We start from the raw sequence: 20,784 nt of genomic DNA on the forward strand, positions 1-20,784 counted from the left end.
ACAGCAGCCACCAACCGAAGTTGCCAGTGGACGTCCATGTAAGATACCAACACACAAAGGCAACTTTTGGGCGCTATTAAACACACTGGCTGGCAGCGGTTTGTTACGCTACCAGTAACAATGTTATTTAAGGAGCTGGAACGTCCTTGAAGGGCAGGCATGAGGGGAGGTGGATGGGTCCAACAAACCCAGGACTTTAACCTGGGAGCGTGCTGTTATTTATGAATGTTGAGCCAAACCATGATAGTTTTTTCCTAAACCTAACCACATGATTTTGTTGCAAAAGGAAATGAATGTAAATAAGAGTTTTTTTACTGACATTGTAAGTTTATTTTGAAATGTAACAAGCAGAAATTGACATAGCATCCCAAAACAATCAGAACAGACACAGAGATATACCAGCGCATCATATATAGACGTGAGAGCCCAAAGCAAAGCAGCAATATTTGATGAGCTGGGATGAGAACATGTTTGTTGTTACAGTTCATTCAGAGGTGGACCCATGTCTGAACCAAAATTTCATGGCAATCTATGACATAACTGCAGTGTCTGTCTGACAACTTTTCCACCAGCAGGTGACCCGGTCTTACATGCAATGCAATGTGGGATACACTTGGCTCTGAATGTGTTACTTAAGTGTGCTGACTGAGTAGTATGCATCATGTCTTGGTGAAGTGTACTCTGACGGGAGACTAATTTTCTTGCTACCTGGTGGCGTTTCAATGTGCACTAAAGTGCTTAAGACCTCCAGTATGAGTACTGACTGAGTTGTAAAGTGATTAATCAAAATTAAATACGGCACACATTCAATTACTGAGAGTATATTAAAAGGATATGTTGACATTAAAAGAAACTGTAGATTGTCTAAAATCTTTGCTGACTACCAAAATATACCAGAGTGGTGTACTGTAAGAAAAGAAACTCAAATAAACAGCATTTACTTCCAAAGAAAATTAGTATTTCAAACGGAAATCCACCATGAAGGAATGAAGCATTCAGTTATTAAGTGTTGCCTAAAAGCATCACACATTTGATTTATTTATTTATTTTTCATTAAATCAGTTTCCCCTCAGTCTGAAAGTCAATTGATTTAAAATGCAGCTCATGAAATCAGTTTTCTTGTCACTGTAACCCACCATTAGAGTGCATGAAACAGAATTTTAAAGCTTTGCGATTGGATTTTAATGCAGTAAGTGGGAGTTATAGCTGACCTCTCTTCTTCAGTTTCTTCTTAATGCTCACAGGCCTCTTGTACCATTTGACTTTTTATTTAAAAATATATATGCAATATATATGTCCCCCTCCATCTGCAAGCTGAACTTGACTGTGCTCAGGAGCAGGTCTACCAGATGAAAAAGAGATACAAGATGTGGTGAATTTCAAAAAAGAATCCCTGAAGGAAAGGGCGAGCCTTTGCCACACCATCGACAACGGTCAGCAGAAAATAAGCAGACTGGAGGAACTTCTGGAAATCAGGGAGAGAGAGTAGGCAGAAGAACACAAAAGGAGCCAGGAGACCATCAGAGAGCACAATTTAGAAATCTCAAGACAAGGCTCCGATTCCAGGCGGACAAAATGGATGCAGCTCAGCACCTGAAGAAGCTGAAGCACGACGAGATAGTCACCACAAGGCAGAGAAACAAAAAGTCTCTGATAAAACAACCAGGTGTTGATGGTGATGTCTGAGTGTCAGAAGCGGCAGCTTGATTTCAAGAAAAAACTGAAACAGGTGGAGGAGCAGATCCATGACAGGGACACCAGAATCCTGGACCTCATGAAGGAGAGGGACAATCTCTCTCTGAAGTTCACTGAGCTCTCAAAGCAGCTGTGGAGCAAAGTAGGTGAACTCCTGTCTCTCATGGCTGAGAAAAAAAAGACCTGGGAGATGGAGGTATAACAGATGGAGGGAGAGAACAAGCAACTGGAGGAAGAGAAGAATGAACTGGAGGAGCTCTGTCTGGAAATGAAGAAGAAGAAAAGAGGTTTCTTGTTTCGCAAGAAGACAGAGGAAAGACAGACAGAGTTGGAGAGGATGAAAAGCAAAATGCAGCAGAAGAGAGAAAAGGAGGAGAAGGCAGAGAAACAAAAGGAGGAGATGACTGAGATGAAAGAAAAAGACAAGCACGAGATGGCGGAGAAAGAAAAGGAGAAGAAAAAGAAGAAGGGATTTTGGAGCTGGATGCACAAGAAGAAGTAAATCCCTCCTGTTCAGGGCAGCACAGTGGCTCAGTGATTAGCACTGCAACCTCACAGAGACACCTCCTCCTGTCTTTAGGCCCGTTTCCACTGAAGAAGTTCCTGGTACTATTTGGGGGGCAGGAACTACTACAGGAACGTCCTCTCGCTCGGCCCTCTCAACCGCCGTGTCTGAGAGACTGAGAGAGCGGAGTAGGAGGAAGGTTCCTGTAAAGTTAAGGGCTCTGGACCATTTACCGGTGCGACGTAGGGACGGCATTAGCTGATAGCCCTTAGCAGTGTCTGTAATAACTCACTAAATGGCCCGTGAAAAAAAAAATTCCAGCGGATGTCTTAGTTACAACATGATTGAGCTAACTGGAGTAGTTTCATGTCGTATCCGACAATGGGAGGCTTTTAACAGACGTCCTGATGTTAGTTTTGCTGCTGCTGTTAGCTGTCCCTGTCAGCGGCAGCCACTGATGCTTTCTAGACATCGTGATTTCCCAAAACTGAATAAATACCACACATAGCAACACAAAACTGCTTTGCTAGCTCAATCATGTTGTAACTAAGATATCCGCTGGAAAGAATATTTTTTTCACGGGCCATTTAGTGAGTTTTTTTTACATGGCGGAGGACGCTATATGATCAAGCTAATCCTCGTCTGCTGAGTTTTAAAAATGCCGGCTATTTTGTTGCTTTCTGTTGACATCACATCCCTCCTTGAGTATATCCAATCAGCACCAAGTAATCCCCAAGCCCCAGCCGGGAGTCTTTCAGGGCCGTTCTGAGTACCTACCCCAAGGCAGGGACTTGTTTAGCCCCCGTAAAAGTTCCGGAACTCTGTCCTTCGGGGGTGGTTCCTGCGGTGGAGACACGCACCAATGGCCCCGGCCCCGTAAAATTACCCCGAAGTTCCTGCGGTGGAAACAGGCCTTCTGTGTGGAGTTTGTATGTCCTCCCTGTGTCTGTGTGGGTTTTCTCCTGGTCCTCAGGTTTCCTCCTGCAATCCAAAGATAAGCACTTTAGGCTGATTGGAAACTCTGAATTGCCCCAAAATATATCAAATAAACGAAAATCAAAATCAAATGAACAATCAGATGAAGCTTGCAATGTATCTGCCTCTCTGAATAGATGGTATAAATACATCATTGTTTGACATTATGGTGGCTAGAAAATATGGCTTTGACCAAATACCTTGATATCAATATTGCTACGAAATTGTAGAGTTGACTACTGGTGCTTTCACAAAATATTAACGCAATGAGATTTTTGAGAAATAATCTTATGTAATGTGGCTATTATGACTAAATGGGCAAAAGCAAATAATAGAAAGGCTACAACAGTGGGGTAGGTTAAAATATTACACAATGTTATAGTAATGCAGCCTTTAAAACCAGAGAAAGACTTCCATCCATTCATCCGCTTATCTGGGACTTAGTCACAGGGACAGCAGGCTGAGCAAGGTATTCCAGACATCCCTCTCCTCAGCAATGCTTTCCAGCTCCTCCTGAGGGATCCTGAGCCGTTCCCAGGTCAGATGAGATATGTAAAAGCCTTCCAGCGTGTTCTGTCCACCTCAGGGCCTCCTACCAGTTAGACATGCCCAGAAAACAGTCACGGGAGGCACCTAAAAGGCATCCTAATCAATTGCCCAAACCACCTCAACTGGCCCCTTTCGACATGATTGTGCAGTGGCTCTACTCCGCACTCCTTTTGGGATTGGTGCTCACCCTATCTATAAGAGTGACGCCTCGTTTCCACTGACATATGTGACTGGTGTCTGTAGATCCGCAAATATACGGATGATGCCTCTAGTGTCCAATGCAAGGAAGTGCATTTCTTTTCGGATGGATAGAAACCTATAGCCAGGTAGCCATCCAGTAGTTTGGAATATGCGCTTGGAACATTACCAGGACAGAAACAGGACCTGCCAAGTACGTGGCATGTTTTGTGATATATTTAAGTAAAAAGATGCATATACGGCTGAGCAAGTCATACTGACAATCTGACTGTATATAATATATAACCATAATTTAGCAGAATAACATAACTTAGAGTCACAATGTGACAAAACTAGATCAACAAATTGTTTTTAATCACACAAACACACTTGACAATCAACACAAGCAACTGAACTTAAGGAAATAGCCTGTTAGCGAGTTAGCAGCCTGTTAGCTAAGCTAGCACACTGTCATACAGTCTCTCTGAAATCCACCACAGGAGTTCAATTTTTTAACATATGGCAAATTGCGGACCGAAATATTATAGAGGGGAGGGGAGATTTTACTGGCACATCGGATATGACAGAAATTCCCATAGAAATGAATGGACTTCCGGTTGCCTCGTCTGGCTGCTTGTATCTGTGACCTCATTCTTCGGGTCACTCCCCAAAGCTCCTGACCATAGGTGAGGTGAGGGTTGGAATGTAGATGGGCTATGGCGACGTTGATAAGGTAACATAACCATGACATAATTCCAGATTCACAGAGCATAACAGCAGCCATAGCTATTGCTTTAAGTTTGTTTTCAGTTCATGAAACTTAATTGTAGCATTTTGGTCTTCTCTAAAAGAGTCCTTTAAGCTGTTAAGTTTTTACAGTAAGTACCTTTTGTCTTAATGGTTTTAAGCCTGTTTTTTGACAGTGCAAATTAGCATTAGCATCATCACAGTTAACCATCGACTGTAAATGCAACATGCTAACCAAGAAACTAGCAGCTAGCATCAGGGTTATGGTGCATTCCATTTGCCCTTGGAAGTCGGTATTTTCGAGTTCCCAGTCGGAAATTTCAACTGCAACACCCCTTGAAGTCGGATTTCCAACTCAGGAAGTCAAGAGAACCTCACCAACCCCAAACTCAAAAATTCAAGATGGCCAATCCATGCATCAACAGTAGTGAAAGCTGTATCAATATAGGCTACTGTTTGTTAGCATTCCTGTGTTGTTTGTGTGTAATTCAAACAGTTGTACACACAGTACTGTCCAACATCTATCTGTGTACATGATGCTAAAGTGTTAATACACAGTGATGCATTGTTATCAACTGGTATTGCTAACAATGGTCAGCCTGGCTTGAATTGGTATTATGTAGGCTGACTAAACGTCCTCTTTTGCCCGGACACGTCCACTTTTCACGTCCCGTCCGGGGCATCCGGGGGGTTTTTACAAACTGATGATAATGTCCGGTTTTCCGTGTGTTTGTGTGTGTGTGTGTGTTAGAGTGCGGCACGGGCAGCATATTTCTGTTCGAACCCGAACCGAGCCCGACATTATTTAATGACCAAAGCACTGAGTTTGTGTCACACAGTGGTTACGGTTACAGGCTATTTAACAGGCCGGGCGTGCTCAGCAGAGAGGGAAACCTCCATGTTTGAGACAGGAGCGGGAGGCGGGATGTCCGACGCTTCTAGCGAGAGGAGAGGGAGAAATAAAACAAAATAAGATAAAATAGGAAAAACCTGTCTCCCTCTTTTATTTTATTTTCAGCGTTTAATCAAGGTGGAGGCGGGCGGCTGGAGGTCCGAGGCTTCCAGAGAGGGGAGAGGTAGAAACAAACAGCCAATGTGTGTCTGTGTGTGTTATGTTCAGGTGTTGTCACATAAATAACAGTGCCCAAGCAATAAACAGGACAGACAATAGGATTTTATTTATTTTTACACTACATTTTCACTGAAAGCTGACCGAATCCGACTCGAGCACGAATACAATTTATAGCTACATTTCTGACCAAACCCAGCCGACCCGTCGGGTACCGTCGGGCTCAGATCACCACACTCTAGTGTGTGTATGTGTCCCCTGTTGGGGCCTATCTGAATTTCTGTCTTTGAGAGATATTATTTTGTAATATAACTGAATTTTCTATCTGTATATACATTTTAAATATATTAAAATTATAAGGCATCTTTGAGTAAACTGTGAGTATCATTTAAGTAGGCTATGTCGTGGCCGGCCGAGTGTCCTCTTTTTTGAAAATCAAAATATGGTCACCCTAATGAAAAGAAATCGTAGTTTTTCAATTTGTTGTAGTGAAAAACAGTCTACTTGGGGGTGACGTCATTCCCAGCTGCAACTTCTGACTTCCAAGGTAAATGTAACGCAGCATTAGTTCAACCCTCTCATCCAAATATGGTCTTTTCTTGTCACTTCTTTCTCCAAAAATCCAAGATAGTGATGGTGAAAATTCCAAACTTGAGGCTTCAAGACAGGAGTCCACAAACCAAGGGATGGCATCACGGAGGCTACGTCCATTATCTTTATACAGCCTATGGTGTGTATATGTTTCCCAGCGGTCACTGGTCAAGCATGTTAGTGCCCTCTCAGCTTGGAGTCTTGTCTGTCTCAGGATAAAAAAGATGTGTGCAGGCAGAGGGGACTGTCACCGTGGCACCTGCATTTGCCATGACAACCACTTTCAAGGCCCACCTTATGAGCTTTGCCCTCCTTGCCCCAGCCTCTGCACCTTGCACAGGTACCATGACCTTTTTAATCCTTACAAATTGGGTGAAAACTCAAATGGAGTATGAAAGTATGTACTGGATATATGACAAAAAGGTACAAGAGAAGTCTTTCCTTTACCACCTTACCAAATACTGCTTCAGTTCTGATTACAGTGATGTTTCTTTTCCACAGAGAATTCATCTTGTACAGGGCCTTCTCAACAGGCTTCAATCCAAAGGAGTGCGAGACGAGGTGTCCCCACCTGAACCTCTCTGAGACTGGTGTCTTAGCAACTGTGCCCATTTCTTCAGGCCTTCACACCTTTATGGAAGTGAACACAGAGGGCTGGAGAGTACACTTCCTGCTGTGGACTGGACAAAAAGGATACTATGTTCACAACGATGTAGCTCTTGAACAAGGTTTGAGAACCAGATTTTATATTTTTTATGACTGCACCAATATATCTACAACAATAGAACAATTCTATATATTTTGTCAGTTAAAGCAGCACTAGTGATTTTATATCCTAATGTAAAAATGTATCTTCTGTATGTCATAATGACGAATCACAAAGAAGAGCTCTGTGAATCATCTGAATTTATTTTTTAGACTAAACCTCTCAGTCCCCTTTTTGCTCAGGTATGGTTCCTTCTACACCCACACAAATTGTGAAATTGAATAAAAGCGCAAACTGCAGTCTGTTCAGAGAATAGAGTGAGCATTATTTGATCCATCTGCCTGTCTCATCAGTTTTTGGGCAGATTGGATTGGTGTATCATGTGCAGTGCAAATTAATCTGTATATATTAATCCACTTTTTTTTCTCAAAAAGTTATTTAATGCTGTGCTCGCTCACCACCGTGAAATTTAATAAACGTATTAATTTAATCTGAACTAAATGTTTGGAATGAATAACGACAATCTGTTTCCAATAAAGAGATACCGCCTCCTCTGTCTCTCAAGAATACCCATCAGGTCCGAACGTGATCTTGATCACTGCAGTGCTATCAGCCTCTGTTGTGGTTCTGGGTGTGGCTTGGTTTGCTGCTATGGAAACTACTCACCAGCATCCATGACCGGAGGGAGTTTGCCGTTTCCACAGAGAACTGGAGCCGAGACACTGGAACAGGGTGAGCCCTGCCCAAACAAACCCTTCTGTCAGTAGCTGTCAGTCAGAGGCTGTACAATAAATGCAGGAATTTGTCTTGGTGACATTGCTGCAGGGACATTTTGACAACTAACAGAGTAGAACAAGAGCATAGAGGTAAACGTGGTACAGAGGGAACAGGAAATTACAGTAAGAGCTGTGGAAAGGCACAAGACATATTTTAAAGATCGCGACATATACATATTCTTTAAAAAATAAACATGCAGCATTGTTTGCATACATGTCATAACAACTCTGATGGAAAAAATACATTAAAATAGCAAGTCATCAGTGGTAACGTGACACATAATATGTGTCTAAGAATAACTATGTTGTTCCCACTCTGTTGCAGAGGGACAACCCCATCTCCAAGAGTGCCATCACAACTGTCAGCACGGAATATAAAGATCAGTAATAGCCCCGGAAACAGATCTACTTTTCAATCAGGATCCCTGTTGTGAAGCACAATGCAACAACATCCTTCATCTGAATTGTTGTCAGCAGTTGGTCGAACTTGTTTGGCGAGGGAGATTGGGGGATGGATGTTGATGTCTGACTTGCTGTCCTTTGATCTCAATATGCAACCCTGGACTGCTAGTCGCCAACCTTGCCTTGCCCTGCATGCACTGCATGCACACAAACTCAAACAGCATCCCCTATATAAGCTGCTTCTTACACAAGGTTGTCTGTGGGATGCATGCAAAGTTAATGTCCTCACTTTACTATATATTATTAACATTAAATCCACAAAAGCTAATTACATACAGTGTAATATTTTGCAAGGCATATGCAATGAAGCTCTCCTATACATGCTGACTGGTTGGCTCAGCTGTGTAACTTGGGTCTCAGAAGGCAAAGAGATAGTGAGGTGAGCATTCTGCATTATGCACTGTAATCCCAGTGGAGACACGGGTCTTTACGTGGGTCTCCACTGCCCTCTAGACGAGAGGGGAAGAAACTGACATCCTGCTGGAAATGATGAAGCAGCTTCACATTCATTTACAGTTAAGCATAATCGGAGAGGATGCTATTTTGGACACCAACATGCAACCCAGACTCCTGGGTGCTTTTGTATTCCAGCAGACACCTGTGAATTCATCACGTGGAACTCTGCAGGCTTCATGTGGTGCAGTGTACTGTACAACTTTAAAAAGAGCAGCCAGTGTACGTGCCAGCCACTTTGCCAGTGCACTGGGCTGAATCGTGTAAGCGCAGAGAAACAATGGGATGTTCAAATCTAAATGGATATTAGGGTTTTTCCACTGCCTACAGATGGCTGCTGATGACCTTGCTGGGAGAGTTGAGCAAAGCGATATTAATCATAGCGGTGCCTCCTCCACTCCCAGAGCCACTGGGCAGGCGTGCATGCAGCTTTAACAGCCAGTGGGAGGTAGTGGTGGTGGAGCATCAGAGAAAATGACTCCATATGCTTCCACTATGCAGCATTCTCTTTCATCTGTGTCTGATCATAAAAAATGTGCAGTGGAAATAGGAAATATCCCTGCTTCAGAGGAGGCAGCAGAGGCAGCCCTGCCCTGCGACAAGGCTCGTGTTAAGGGGGCAGAGATTGGGGGGGGGGGGGGGGGGGGCGGGGGGGGACCAGCCCTGGAGACAGTTACATAACAAATACTGCAATCATGTTGGAAAAACACTGAAGCTGTTGCATCTCATCACTTGTTGGTGTGTGAGTGGTTTAAATAAATTAGTGACATTTTGTCTGTGGCTGCCTTTTAAGTGCCTCTGTACCACTTATTTTTTATGTGTAACCATCTTCTAGTTACTTGAATACATAATTTGAACAAAGAATATTATAGAAGATTAACCATATCATAATTATGTACTCATTATTATGATTATTATCATCATTATTATTATTATTATTATTATTGTTCATGGTGGGCGGGGGACCAGTGAGCTCATCCTCCCCGAGCTCTCCACAGGTGATTGGTGGCATTCACCCTCCAATCACAATTCGCCTGCAAAGTGGCTTGGTGGTCAGTTTGGATCTTTTTTTTTTGTCGAAGTAACCTTAGCGAACTCTCCAAGTTTACCGTCGCCGCCAGGATAACACGTTCTCCGCCGCAGCTTTTGTCTCCAGCGACCTCTCACCGCGAGTTCACCGCACTTTGAAACACAAAACCTCTAAAATCGTTTTCCTCTGAGGCGTCCTGAAGGGAGCTAACCAGCGTTAGCATCGAGCTAGCATGACAACCCGAAGAAGAACTGCCATCATCATCCTCCCCTGTGGCTTTGCTAGCAGCAGGTAAGTTGTAACTCCGGCTCAAGCTAGTTTTCCCCATGTTGTCTCCGTGGAAATCGAGCGTGTCGCGTTTCAGTTGCGGACAAGTAAGTTGCGAGTTGAAATGAAACTGTTGGCAGCCTGTCCGCAAACTGTTAGCTGGCTGGTAAATGGCGCAGGGTCAGGGTAACTGGGCTAAGCTAGCGTTAGCAGCCTGTCAGCTAGCCTCGGTGTCGCTGTTCCTTGTGCAAACACAGCTGTGTGTGATCTTTGGGCTCGAAGCAAATTACAAACCCGTTAAAAGCTGCTTGGTAATCGGCTTCGTAGCGGCGCATGGTTGTCGTCCACATTTGCTAAGATGGTTTTTGACTCTCTTTTCCTGTCGTGTCCTGTTGTATTTACCCCTCCACTCTACCATGTATGGGTTTGCACTAATGGGCACTCTGGTGTTGTAGCAACAAAACTTGTTCTACATTATTAAAGACAGTCCAAAGGCAGTCGCCTCCCTGACTAATTCATACTGTCATTTGAACATAAAAAGAGCCAATGCTGATTTGTGAACGCTATTGTGGGTGTGTGTTGATAATTGTCATGTCTTGCCCCCCCCCAGTGATCCCACATATTTCAGTTTATCATTGTAATTATTGCCCAACAGAGAAGAAAATAACAATTAGACAGTAATTGCTAAGACATGGTGCATTTATCTGGCTAATAAATCATATTAACCCTGTTTTTTTTAACACATTAGAGTCTGTTAATGATGTGTTTTATATTAGTATGTCTTTCTTGCAACTCTCTGTTTCACAGGTCTCCATTATGGTCTACAGCTGCGAGCCTATTGCTCCCAAATGGATGATGATTATCATGTCAGCCTCCCACATCTGTATCACTCACTTACAGGAATTCTCATCCACCCCTACAGGTTATTTGCATTTCTTATCTTTCTAATTCTTTTTTGATAACACAGTGAAATATATATAATTTAGGTTTTTTTTGTACTCTTATATATCACAATGTAAAAATCAGGGTGGTGTTCAGGATCCGCCTTAAAAATGTCTGCATGTGCATTTCTTATTTCTCAGTGTTGCATATGGAGAAAACCAGTATTTACACAATCATGTGGCACTAACAGTATGTGCTGCAATGTCAATCTTTACGCACGTGTTGTAAAGATGAATATATCCAATGAGTTTGTCTGTGTGGACATAAACACTTGAGCTGACTTGCATCATAAGCACAAAATGTGTGTAGACAGGGGTAGCGTGCAAACAGTTAGATAGTTAGTGGTAAAGCCCGAGAATGCAAATTATTATACTTTGAAACATTTATAATGAGGCTTGCTCTTGTCCTGCAGAAGGAAGTTTGCCTTGAGTGAGGTTTTAGAGTTACTATAATGACATAATAAGGCTTTTTACTTTTACATCTGAAGAAAGGAGCTTTGAACTGTAACACTAATGTGACAGTAATTGCACTTATGTGTGTATAGTCATGTGTCTTAGGGTCTTCTTGACACTCGTTAGGGCCTAATTTAAATCAAACATAAATATTAAGTTTTGTGTGAAGATGTTAAGCAGCTGTTGGCCTAGATCGCACAAATGGACAAAGCATATGATTTTGGTGACTTAGAGTGTCGTTAGATCATTTGTGCAAAACACATCACCTTTTAAACATTTGAGTTTAGTGACTACTGTGATTGATGTAATATAACCAAGAATGATTTGATTGAAAGACAGGCAGTTCAGCGCTCGACAGTGCGAGCGTTTCACTCGCATTTGCGACTAAAAATAGGTGTGTGCGAACTGTAAAAAATATTTAGGGGCACATGTGCGCATAAAAAAAATCAGCCGAAGCAGCCTATATTTTTGTCAATAAAAAAATATGATAATCTAACCGCAAATGTGGGAGGAACTCCAGCCGCCTTCCCTCTTTCCCGTGTGACACGGTTATGGGTGGTTTTCCAAGCCACTGTCGGCACAATGAATATAAGTCCCACTGTCGGCCGGGTGGAAATAAGTCAAAGTGTGGCGGAGGAGACGGACCGGGTTAAGTGACGGACCTCCGGGGAAGCCTGCTCCGTTCTCCCCGCAGTTAGGGACTGTTCTCCATGGCCAGGCTGTCGGCTGGGTGGGAATAAGTCAAAGTGTGGCGGAAAAGCGGCGGACCTCCGGGGAAGCCTGCTCCGTTCTCCCCACAGTTAGGGACCGTTCGCCACGGTACCACCACTGGGCAGGGTGGAAATAAGTCCTGCAGAGTTTCAGAGGACCTGGAGAATGTTTAAGGATAGTAGTAACATTATATAAGATAATCATATTGCAAAGATAATATATATGAGATAATAACAGTAAAGACAAAATTAAATTGCAATACTTTTTCAAAACTTGATGATTTTACCTTTCTGTACATTTTGTATACAAATTCATTATGCGCTCCTTACTTTTTAAACTTAGGAGCACATGTGCTCCTTGGGAAAAAAGGTAGCATCAAGCCCTGCAGTTGCACTCCTGTGACTAAAAAAAATGGCACATTGTCAAAAGATGTCAGCTGAGAAAGGCAAGACATACATCATCTAATGAGCGATCATATGTAAATAACATGACAGTTCATCAGTAATGTGCAGAAGGACCCATCAAGACATGCAGTGCCCATCCTTGACACTTTTGGGCTACAGCAGCAGAAGACTGTGCTGGTTTCCACATCTGACAGTTACGAACAAGAAGATGAAGCTACACTGGGATGAACCAACACTTGTTGACAGCTGATAAATTAAACAGTGTTGCCAGTCTGAGCGAATCTTGATTACTGTTGCTTGACAAGGTGTGAATCCATGGATCTATTCTGCTCTTTTTGTGGTCATAATATCCTTCAAGGACCATTAGAACCACCACAATAGCACACAATTTGTTATCGGCCAAGCACATTGTCAAGAATTACAAAACAGAATCAGTAATTTTATGTGAGTAGGGGTTGGGGAAATAATTGATTCATAGATGCATTGCAAGTGGACATGGACAATTCAGCATCAGTTTACAAATCTAAATGTTTGTTAACAGACAGAATGAAGAGATGCAGCTCAACTGTGTGGGCAGTGCATCCCCCAGACAGTCTACAGAGTGAACACGCTAGAGTGTATTTTCATTATAATTTATCGATCCAAAAGGCAGAGGTCGCAACTAGGTTTTAATTTAATGTCTAAATGATTACATTTGCGAGGTGAATGTGAAGTATATTGTGAATACTTTTCTACGCCATTACCTAGAGACTAGAGTTGGGACGATCTCAGGTTTTGCTGGTCCTGTCCGGCCTGCTGTACGAGCTTAAACCGGATTGATTTTATGCGAAATGGCATTTGTTACTATAACGCCTAATGGCTAATTGAAAAGTAGTGTACATCTGCAACCTTTGCTGATGGCTTCACTGCGCTAAATTCAACATGTATTGCATCAATAACAAGCAATATAACAATGTTATCAACTTAATATTATGTTTATAAATGGAGCTAACAGTATCTGATTGGCCAGTGTCAGCAACATGAAGGAGATCACAATTTAAGAGATTGCAGGGGCAGAGCAGCACAGGCTGTGTTTGTTTACAACAAAATTTGTGGGTTTTTTGGGGTGACGAGAGAAGATGCGGCAAAAAAAAATTAAACTGCACTAATATGGCAACGTTTGGGGTTTGAAGCTGACATGAGAGGTGTCCTAAGTACATGCAAGTGACACAGTGCTGCTGTTGTCAGCTGAACTTTTGTTGGTAGGTGTGTTTTTCATTTATATCTGTCGCTCACTTTGAAAGCACTGCAGTGGACAAGAACAGCTGAATCATGAAGTTAAGGTAACTTCACTACAAAAACCTACATCAGGTGGAGGCTGGATGGACGAAGATCACCAGGGAGAGGAAAGTTCCTGATGAGCTAAATGACCCTTGCAAGCTAGGCAACTTGCTGCTGGCTATATCATTTGTCATTTCCATTAAATATCACAACATAATGTGTGTTTTCTGTTTAAAAAGTAATGTACAAGGATAGCAAGTCATCTTTTAAGTGGTTATATCTCTAGTCTGATCTCAAGCAAATAGCTGATATTCAAATGGTTTGTTAACATGAAGTAACAGAAGTGCATATTTAATGGATTTAGTATGGACAGAGAGCTCTGATGTTGCATGATGTGAGACGACAGTCTGCTGCCCACAGTGTCATTATGTTCCACTTGGGAGCGGTGACACCTGTAAAATTGGGTTATGCCAGTCTGGTCAGGTGTTTGGCTTTATTTCAAACCGGTCTGAACATTTTGACATCGGCCCAACCCTAATAGAGACCAATGTTAACTGAGCGCTGCAGCGGTCGACAGTAAGTAAACGAATGTGACCAGCTGACCAACAGACACTGTAGCATTAACCAACTTCAAACACCTCTGTGGTGAAGAAATAACTATGCTTAGTCTGTTCACCTCAAAAACCCTGCTTCTGGCTTTCTTAGTGTGTCATTAATGCACTTCATGTGTTAAAATAAAAAGGCTGTGGACCATTTATTATTCAACAGTATGTAAATTGCATAATGTTGCCAGTAAAGTATTACAGTATGCAAACTCTGGACACTACGCCGGCATAAATATCCGACAAAAGGTTAGCACAAGCAACTGCACAGGGATACAACCTGACTGACACCTCTGGTTCAAAAGCTAGGGTATGGAAGCATTTTGGCTTCTATGAAGTTGAATGGAAAAGAGACCTGGACAAGAGCTATACTGTATGCACGTAAACTCATCACTTTGTTTAAATATGGGTCATCTCAAATACAATATGCTATGTTTTAAAAGTAGTCACAGTGAGAAAAATTTTGATGCATTGATAATCATTTTGCAATTGAATCTTTGCCCTCTAAATCAAATTATGAAGTGCCTGGAGATTTCCACATCGTTTGTACTGTTAAGTAAATTAAAGAATAAATCAACTTAAGTATTTTCAGCCTTGCTGTATGTGAACAATCAATTTCTTAACTGCAAGCACATTATGTTTACAATTTGCAATACTGTTTTATGGTGCTGTTTGAGTAGAGGTATAATTAAAATAAATTAACTTGGATGTGGCCAATATATATGATATTATCCAAAATTTAAATTACATAGCCTCACTAGATTAGTATTTATTGCTCAGCCTGTTATTGTGGTGTGTTTCTGTTAGTGTCCAGCCTCAGCAGGTGCATGTACAGTGTGTGAGTAAACAATCTTTGTATTTATTTGTTTAAAAAACGGTAGTGATGACAGCACAGTTGTGAAGAGGGAAATGTTTGCCCACGTTTCTAGCTCTGTCTGACCCTGTTAATATGTGTTTTGCATTAACAGAAAAGGAAAGCAGAGACAGCTCTCCTGTAATCATAATAGAGCGTTATAGTGTGTTAGAGCTTGTACCATAGGGTGGCGCTATTTGCAAAACAATTGAACCTAACCGGCAGAACGTGTCCTATTTTTGGTTGCATGTTAATTTTAACACACGATGGAAGTTAATTATTTTGTGTCCTTTCAAGGTTAAAAAGCAATCTAACATAACTTGTGGTGATTGTGTTTAACTCATAAATGTCATCTGTTTTATTGCTGTGGTGCTGCCCACAGGTGTTCAGTTTTTATTTTTTTTATTGCTATTTTTTTTTATTATTTATTTATTTAACACCGAGAATAAATATGTTTTCGTACGTCAGCATCAGCCTGGCGTATTACAGGATGAGAACATCCCGAGCCTGGGAAGTTCACATCCCTTCATCAGCATCCAGCATCTTGCCCCCACCGTCGGGTACACCCCTCCCTCCTTCCCCCGTACCCCAAGGGTCTCGCGAGCGCGCACGCGTGCGAAACTGCGTGGGAATGGCTGTTTGTGTGATCGAGGGGGTTGGGCCGCTTGGAGCGAGCTGAGAGCTGCATGAGTTTGTAATGTCCGCCATGTTGGCCATGGCGTATTGAACCGGGGAGGAACAGCGGAGCCTACGAAAAAAAGAGACCGACAGAGAGCGACCGAGACCCGGGCCTGCCCGGCTCTGTTCGCGCTGCTACGGACCCAAGCCTGCCCTCAATCGACCGGCTGACTCCTAGAGACCGTCACAGATTCATCCATGAGAACTCGAGGCAAACCTGCTGTTATTCCGAGCAGATCGAATAGATTTATGCTGCATCTTTTACTATAAAAATGAGTAAATTGTCGTTTCGGGCACGGGCGCTGGATGCTAGTAAGCCTCTACCCGTCTTCCGCTGCGAGGATTTGCCGGACCTGCACGAGTATGCCTCAATCAACCGGGCAGTGCCGCAGATGCCGACTGGGATGGAAAAAGAGGAGGAATCGGTATGTTTTTTTATTGCTGTCCGACTGGTGCTGGATCACTTTGGCTGTGTTTTCATATCGAGGGGCGCCACTATGTTGCCTGCGCAAGCTTGTGCAAAATGGCCGCCATGTCTTCTCTTTAGTGCACACGACGGATCTCGACGAATACTGAATATTACGACCCCGCTCCACCACAGGTGTTATCATAAGGTCGCAGCGGTGCGATATTGTATTCGTAAGCCGTGTTGTGTCCGTTTGTTTCACTTCAAGTTGCACCCGAAAGCACAAAGAAGTCACGTGACTTGTATCTGTTCCACCATTTTGTTGACTTTCTCTTTGGTAAAGGCAAGCGGGGACAGGCCTTGGACGTGGTGTACTTTCCGTGAACAAATGCCAGGGGGAGACAGTGAGCCCCCCAGCCCGGTTTGACAGCTAGGTGTTGCGTGTTGACAGCTCCAGCTCTGCCATGTGTGCTGCACACTGCCTGCACTTGCCGCCGCTAGTTTGGCGGAGAACGCAGAGGGGGGAAGAATCCTGCAGATCCTGCCCTGTATTTAATCATAACACACACTTGCAGAGTTGCACAGTGTCTTGGGAGCATAATGTGTTCTGACATGCACGGTATGGCGATGATGGTGTTATCCTAGAGGCGGCTGTATTCGTGTTTTCAGCATGACATCTGTTTTGGTCTCTGGACTGATGGTGATAGGAGTCTCGACTGATGTAGCCATATTTTCAAATGTGTATGCATTATTGAAAATTGAGGAGGGTCACCTAATTGCAACATGTAACAGTTCAGGGTGTGTTATTCAATGTGTGGTGTGTAAACAATTGTAAAATTAGGGAATTTATTTTGTAGTGCTGATGGCATATGAATCAAGGGCTTTATTTGCTGTTTTCAGGCATTTGCAGAATGTCGTCTCACTGTCACATAGAGTTTATTTGTTTATCTGCAACATAATTCAGGTGTTCTGCAACACTCTGGGTGCTCAGATCGTCACTTAAAGCTTGACTTTAATTACTTTTCAGGTCGTTTTTTCAGATAGTATTCCTGTTATCTACAGTGTGTTTTAGCTGGTCAGAATTTTTCGTTGAATCTGTGCTGTCTTTCTAGGTTGTTTACTCTTGTGTGTAGTAGGGTAGGTCTGTATTATACATTACTCACATTCAAATCATGTCTAAATATAGTCATGATTTGCATTGTGCCTGTAGATGGATCATGCAAAGCCACATAAGTATAACCCGTTGGGATCACAGCTTGTTACTTTGGCTACAGCTCAGATACTGAATTTGCAGCACAAGTCAAACAGGGTCAGTCCTTTCAATTCACTCTTACTTGCTGAACACACTGTAGAAAAACCTGTCCAACTAGCCCTCTATGTTTAGACTTCATACTTGTTCTGCCTTAAGATTTGTTTGAACCAAGATGTTGTTGTAGTACATATCTGGTTGTAACTAAAAAAAAAAAAAATAGTGTATTGGCCAGTGTTTATTACCCCTCCTGGCCCGCTCTGCTGAATTTCTCACTGTCACCGGATCAGCAGGAGAGCCCCTCTATGCCGCCGAGATGCCTCAGCAGACACAAACACTAGGAAAGCACATACGGGGGCCCGCAAAGTCAGCAGAAATCCTGCCCCCCTGCCGGCCCTCCCCCACCTACTGTACACATACACACAGCGGCATTACATAACAGAGTGACGGAAGAGATAAAGAGGACAGTTTTACTACAAGGCTGTGCATGGCTTAGCTCCCTGACCCACTTCCTGTCCAGCAACAATGGATTCTTGCTGTGCTGAACTGACTGAGTGACCACATGCTGACCTGAGAATGTCTATTTATGAAGCGAGTAAGCACATGTTGTGATGTTGATGAGGTGCTCTCACACATAGGAAGTAACATCTTTTTGTTTCACACTAATGGTGCTGACAGGTTGTCCTCTTCGGGGTATACAGTTTGGTGACAGAATACACCTGGTGTCAGCGATAAGCTGAATCTATAGCTTACAGGCTGCTTTTTAGGCTCATTTGAATCACCAAAATAAGTGCCTTTGTATGTGTGCCTCATCAGCATTCATGGTGTCAAAGCTGACAGAAATAATTAACCTCTAAAAGCACAATTTGTGCGCCATCAGTAGCTGCAGTGAAACTGGAAATATTGCACTTCATTCACTATTAATCTGTACTTACACAATGTTCTGCTCAGCATAAAACAATTCACCTGCTGAGCTCCACAGTGGCTCCTTCACAGACATCACATGGGTTTATTTTCTGTTGTAAGGCTTTGTTTGTCAGTGCTATGTTGCAGTTTATAGAAGCAGTAGAGTTAGTACATGCATCGCCAAGACAATAGCCAACAAGGACATTTTGTCCCATCGCCTAATCAGGGAGTCTGTGATTGTTACAATTGCACTCGTAGATATGCAGATATTCATCAAGTCATGTTCAGAGGAGCAGATGTAGCGTGTCAGGAATTACAAGGGTCACCGTGGTCTCAGCAAAGTCTTACAATGTGCAGTTTAGGAAGGGCACAAGAAGAAATAAAGTATGTCATAAATAAGTATGTTGATTACAATATTAACTGCTGTTGTCGGGGTTGTTGCAGTGATTAAGGGTGGCTCAATAGCGCAAAATGTGGCATTACCTATATTTTTTGTTGTTGTAAATTATTTAGTTTATCCTGAGTTTAGTGCTTTATAAATAAGCTTTATTGTGAGGCTGTTAAGAGGTGTATTAATGCTTTTTAAATAAAAAAGATAAGTTGTAAAACAAAGTAAACACTTGTTAAGGGGCGCAGTGTTTTTCCAGCTGAGACGCTTTGGTTGCGTCTGGTTGCTATGATACAAAATATCCACATTAGTTAAACTGTCTGTACAAGGTAGAGTTCAGTGCTGTGATGGTTGGTCTTTGTGGTAGACTTTTAGTCCCACCTGGGATTTACATTAGACTTTTGTTTTGTTTTTTGTGATGGCCAATGTGGTCCTTAATATTCCCGCCATATTGAACAGCTACCGGACAAATGTTTTAAATAGCCATTTAAAAGCCTATGGTTACATTTAAACAGCAATAAATCACTTCAAATTAAATTACTTAAATACAAGTTTAATTAAGAAGCAGCCTATTGAGCAAAGTGACTAATCGCGTCATTATTGTAAATCACCCCACTATCCACTGTCGGGCTTGCTGTGGTAGAGTGAAGTGTATCGCCAGTGTGTTCTACGAGGAGACTTGCGGTGTGTTAAAGGTCTTTGTGGAGAATTTATCCCTGATGCCGCCACCTAACCGCACAGAGAACTCTAAAAGGGAGACTGTGACTGTTGTGAGTATGGTGTGTGCTCTGAAGAGGCAAGGAGGCACTCTCTACAGCTTTGGTGGATAAATAGATGAGTCTGTAATTAACATCCTAAAATCTGATCTGCATTATCTGGGTTTATATTTGAGCTGTATTGCCCAAATTTATTATAGCTCATTCGATATAATCAGGGATTAAAGTTCTCCCGCACAGCGCCGGATTTCCGGCGTGGCGAAGTTTCTGTCCGGCACGGGCAGAAGTGCTCTGCAGTGCGAGCCCCTAAAAATATATGTGTGAACCGGGAAAATGATTTAGGCGCACAGTGTGCGAGTAAACACAACCTACTGTTTACCGTAATTGGCATCGGACGTTTTTTTCATCGATAACCAATCAAATAAATGTATTTTGAAACTCCCTCCTTTGGCTCTGATACAGCCGTCTCGCTTCCTGCCTGCAGTCCCCGCTTCACTGGGCTTTGTAACAATGTCCCGCCTACAGCCCCCTCTGATTGGTTACACGGCACAAGTGATAGCCAATCAACACTGATGCCTGTGCATGCTTTCACATCATGTCACATTGAGACTCAGAGCTCAGATGGAGCAGGAGAGGCTCCGGTAAGCCAGCGGTAATTTTGAAGGTAAGGTAACAGAAACCAGACAGAAACGAAAGTTGCAATAAAAGTCCTCTATGCTGAAGTTTTAAAGTCACCACCACAACATTATATGATCCATTTCAATGATGACATGCTTGCCCAGAGACGTAATTTCGACGTAACTGCCTGTTTAATTCACATCAAGCGCGATACAATTTTGCAAACAGCATAAATGATTTAGCTTCTAAAAGGCCGTTGATATTTTCTTTGTCGGACAGCTGCATGTGATACCAACAAAAAGCCTGCATATGCCTGGTACGTAAACCCTGGTCCCTCGCCTCTTCGCCACTGGGATTGGAGGGCTAGGTAAAAAGCGACAGTGACAAGCAGCTGCAGCGTGTTACCCAAAGTTAATATTTTTCAACTTTTGGCAACCAGAAAACAAAATGCAAGTGTTCAGTGGATAGACGCTCAGTGCCTCATCACGCCACTGACATTAATTGCATAGTGTAAATATTCAGCAGTCCCATGGAAAAAAATAAGATGAACATAATGGTCGTGATGGTTGCTTGCCATACCCTCTGGTTGGCTTGTCA

General features: G+C 42.7%; 1 protein-coding gene across 2 annotated transcripts in view; it reads left to right on the forward strand.

The window, feature by feature from the left end:
* Positions 1 to 9,770: 9,770 nt before the first annotated feature.
* Positions 9,771 to 20,784, forward strand: part of LOC117264721 (enhancer of polycomb 1a) — a 38,637-nt gene continuing 27,623 nt past the window's right edge. Inside the window, exons 1-2 of one of the 2 annotated variants that reach the window (XM_033638917.2) lie at positions 9,771 to 10,026; positions 10,810 to 10,924. Coding sequence is in view for 1 of the 2 variants with exons in the window: in XM_033638916.2 (XP_033494807.1) it covers positions 16,177 to 16,329 (153 nt within the window). In the remaining variant the exon portion in view is untranslated. Of the gene's footprint in view, positions 10,027 to 10,809; positions 10,925 to 15,913; positions 16,330 to 20,784 lie in introns of those variants that run through there. The other variant, XM_033638916.2, reaches the window with a different exon arrangement.

Source organism: Epinephelus lanceolatus, chromosome 20, assembly GCF_041903045.1.
Source record: "Epinephelus lanceolatus isolate andai-2023 chromosome 20, ASM4190304v1, whole genome shotgun sequence".
Lineage (NCBI taxonomy): Eukaryota > Metazoa > Chordata > Actinopteri > Perciformes > Serranidae > Epinephelus > Epinephelus lanceolatus.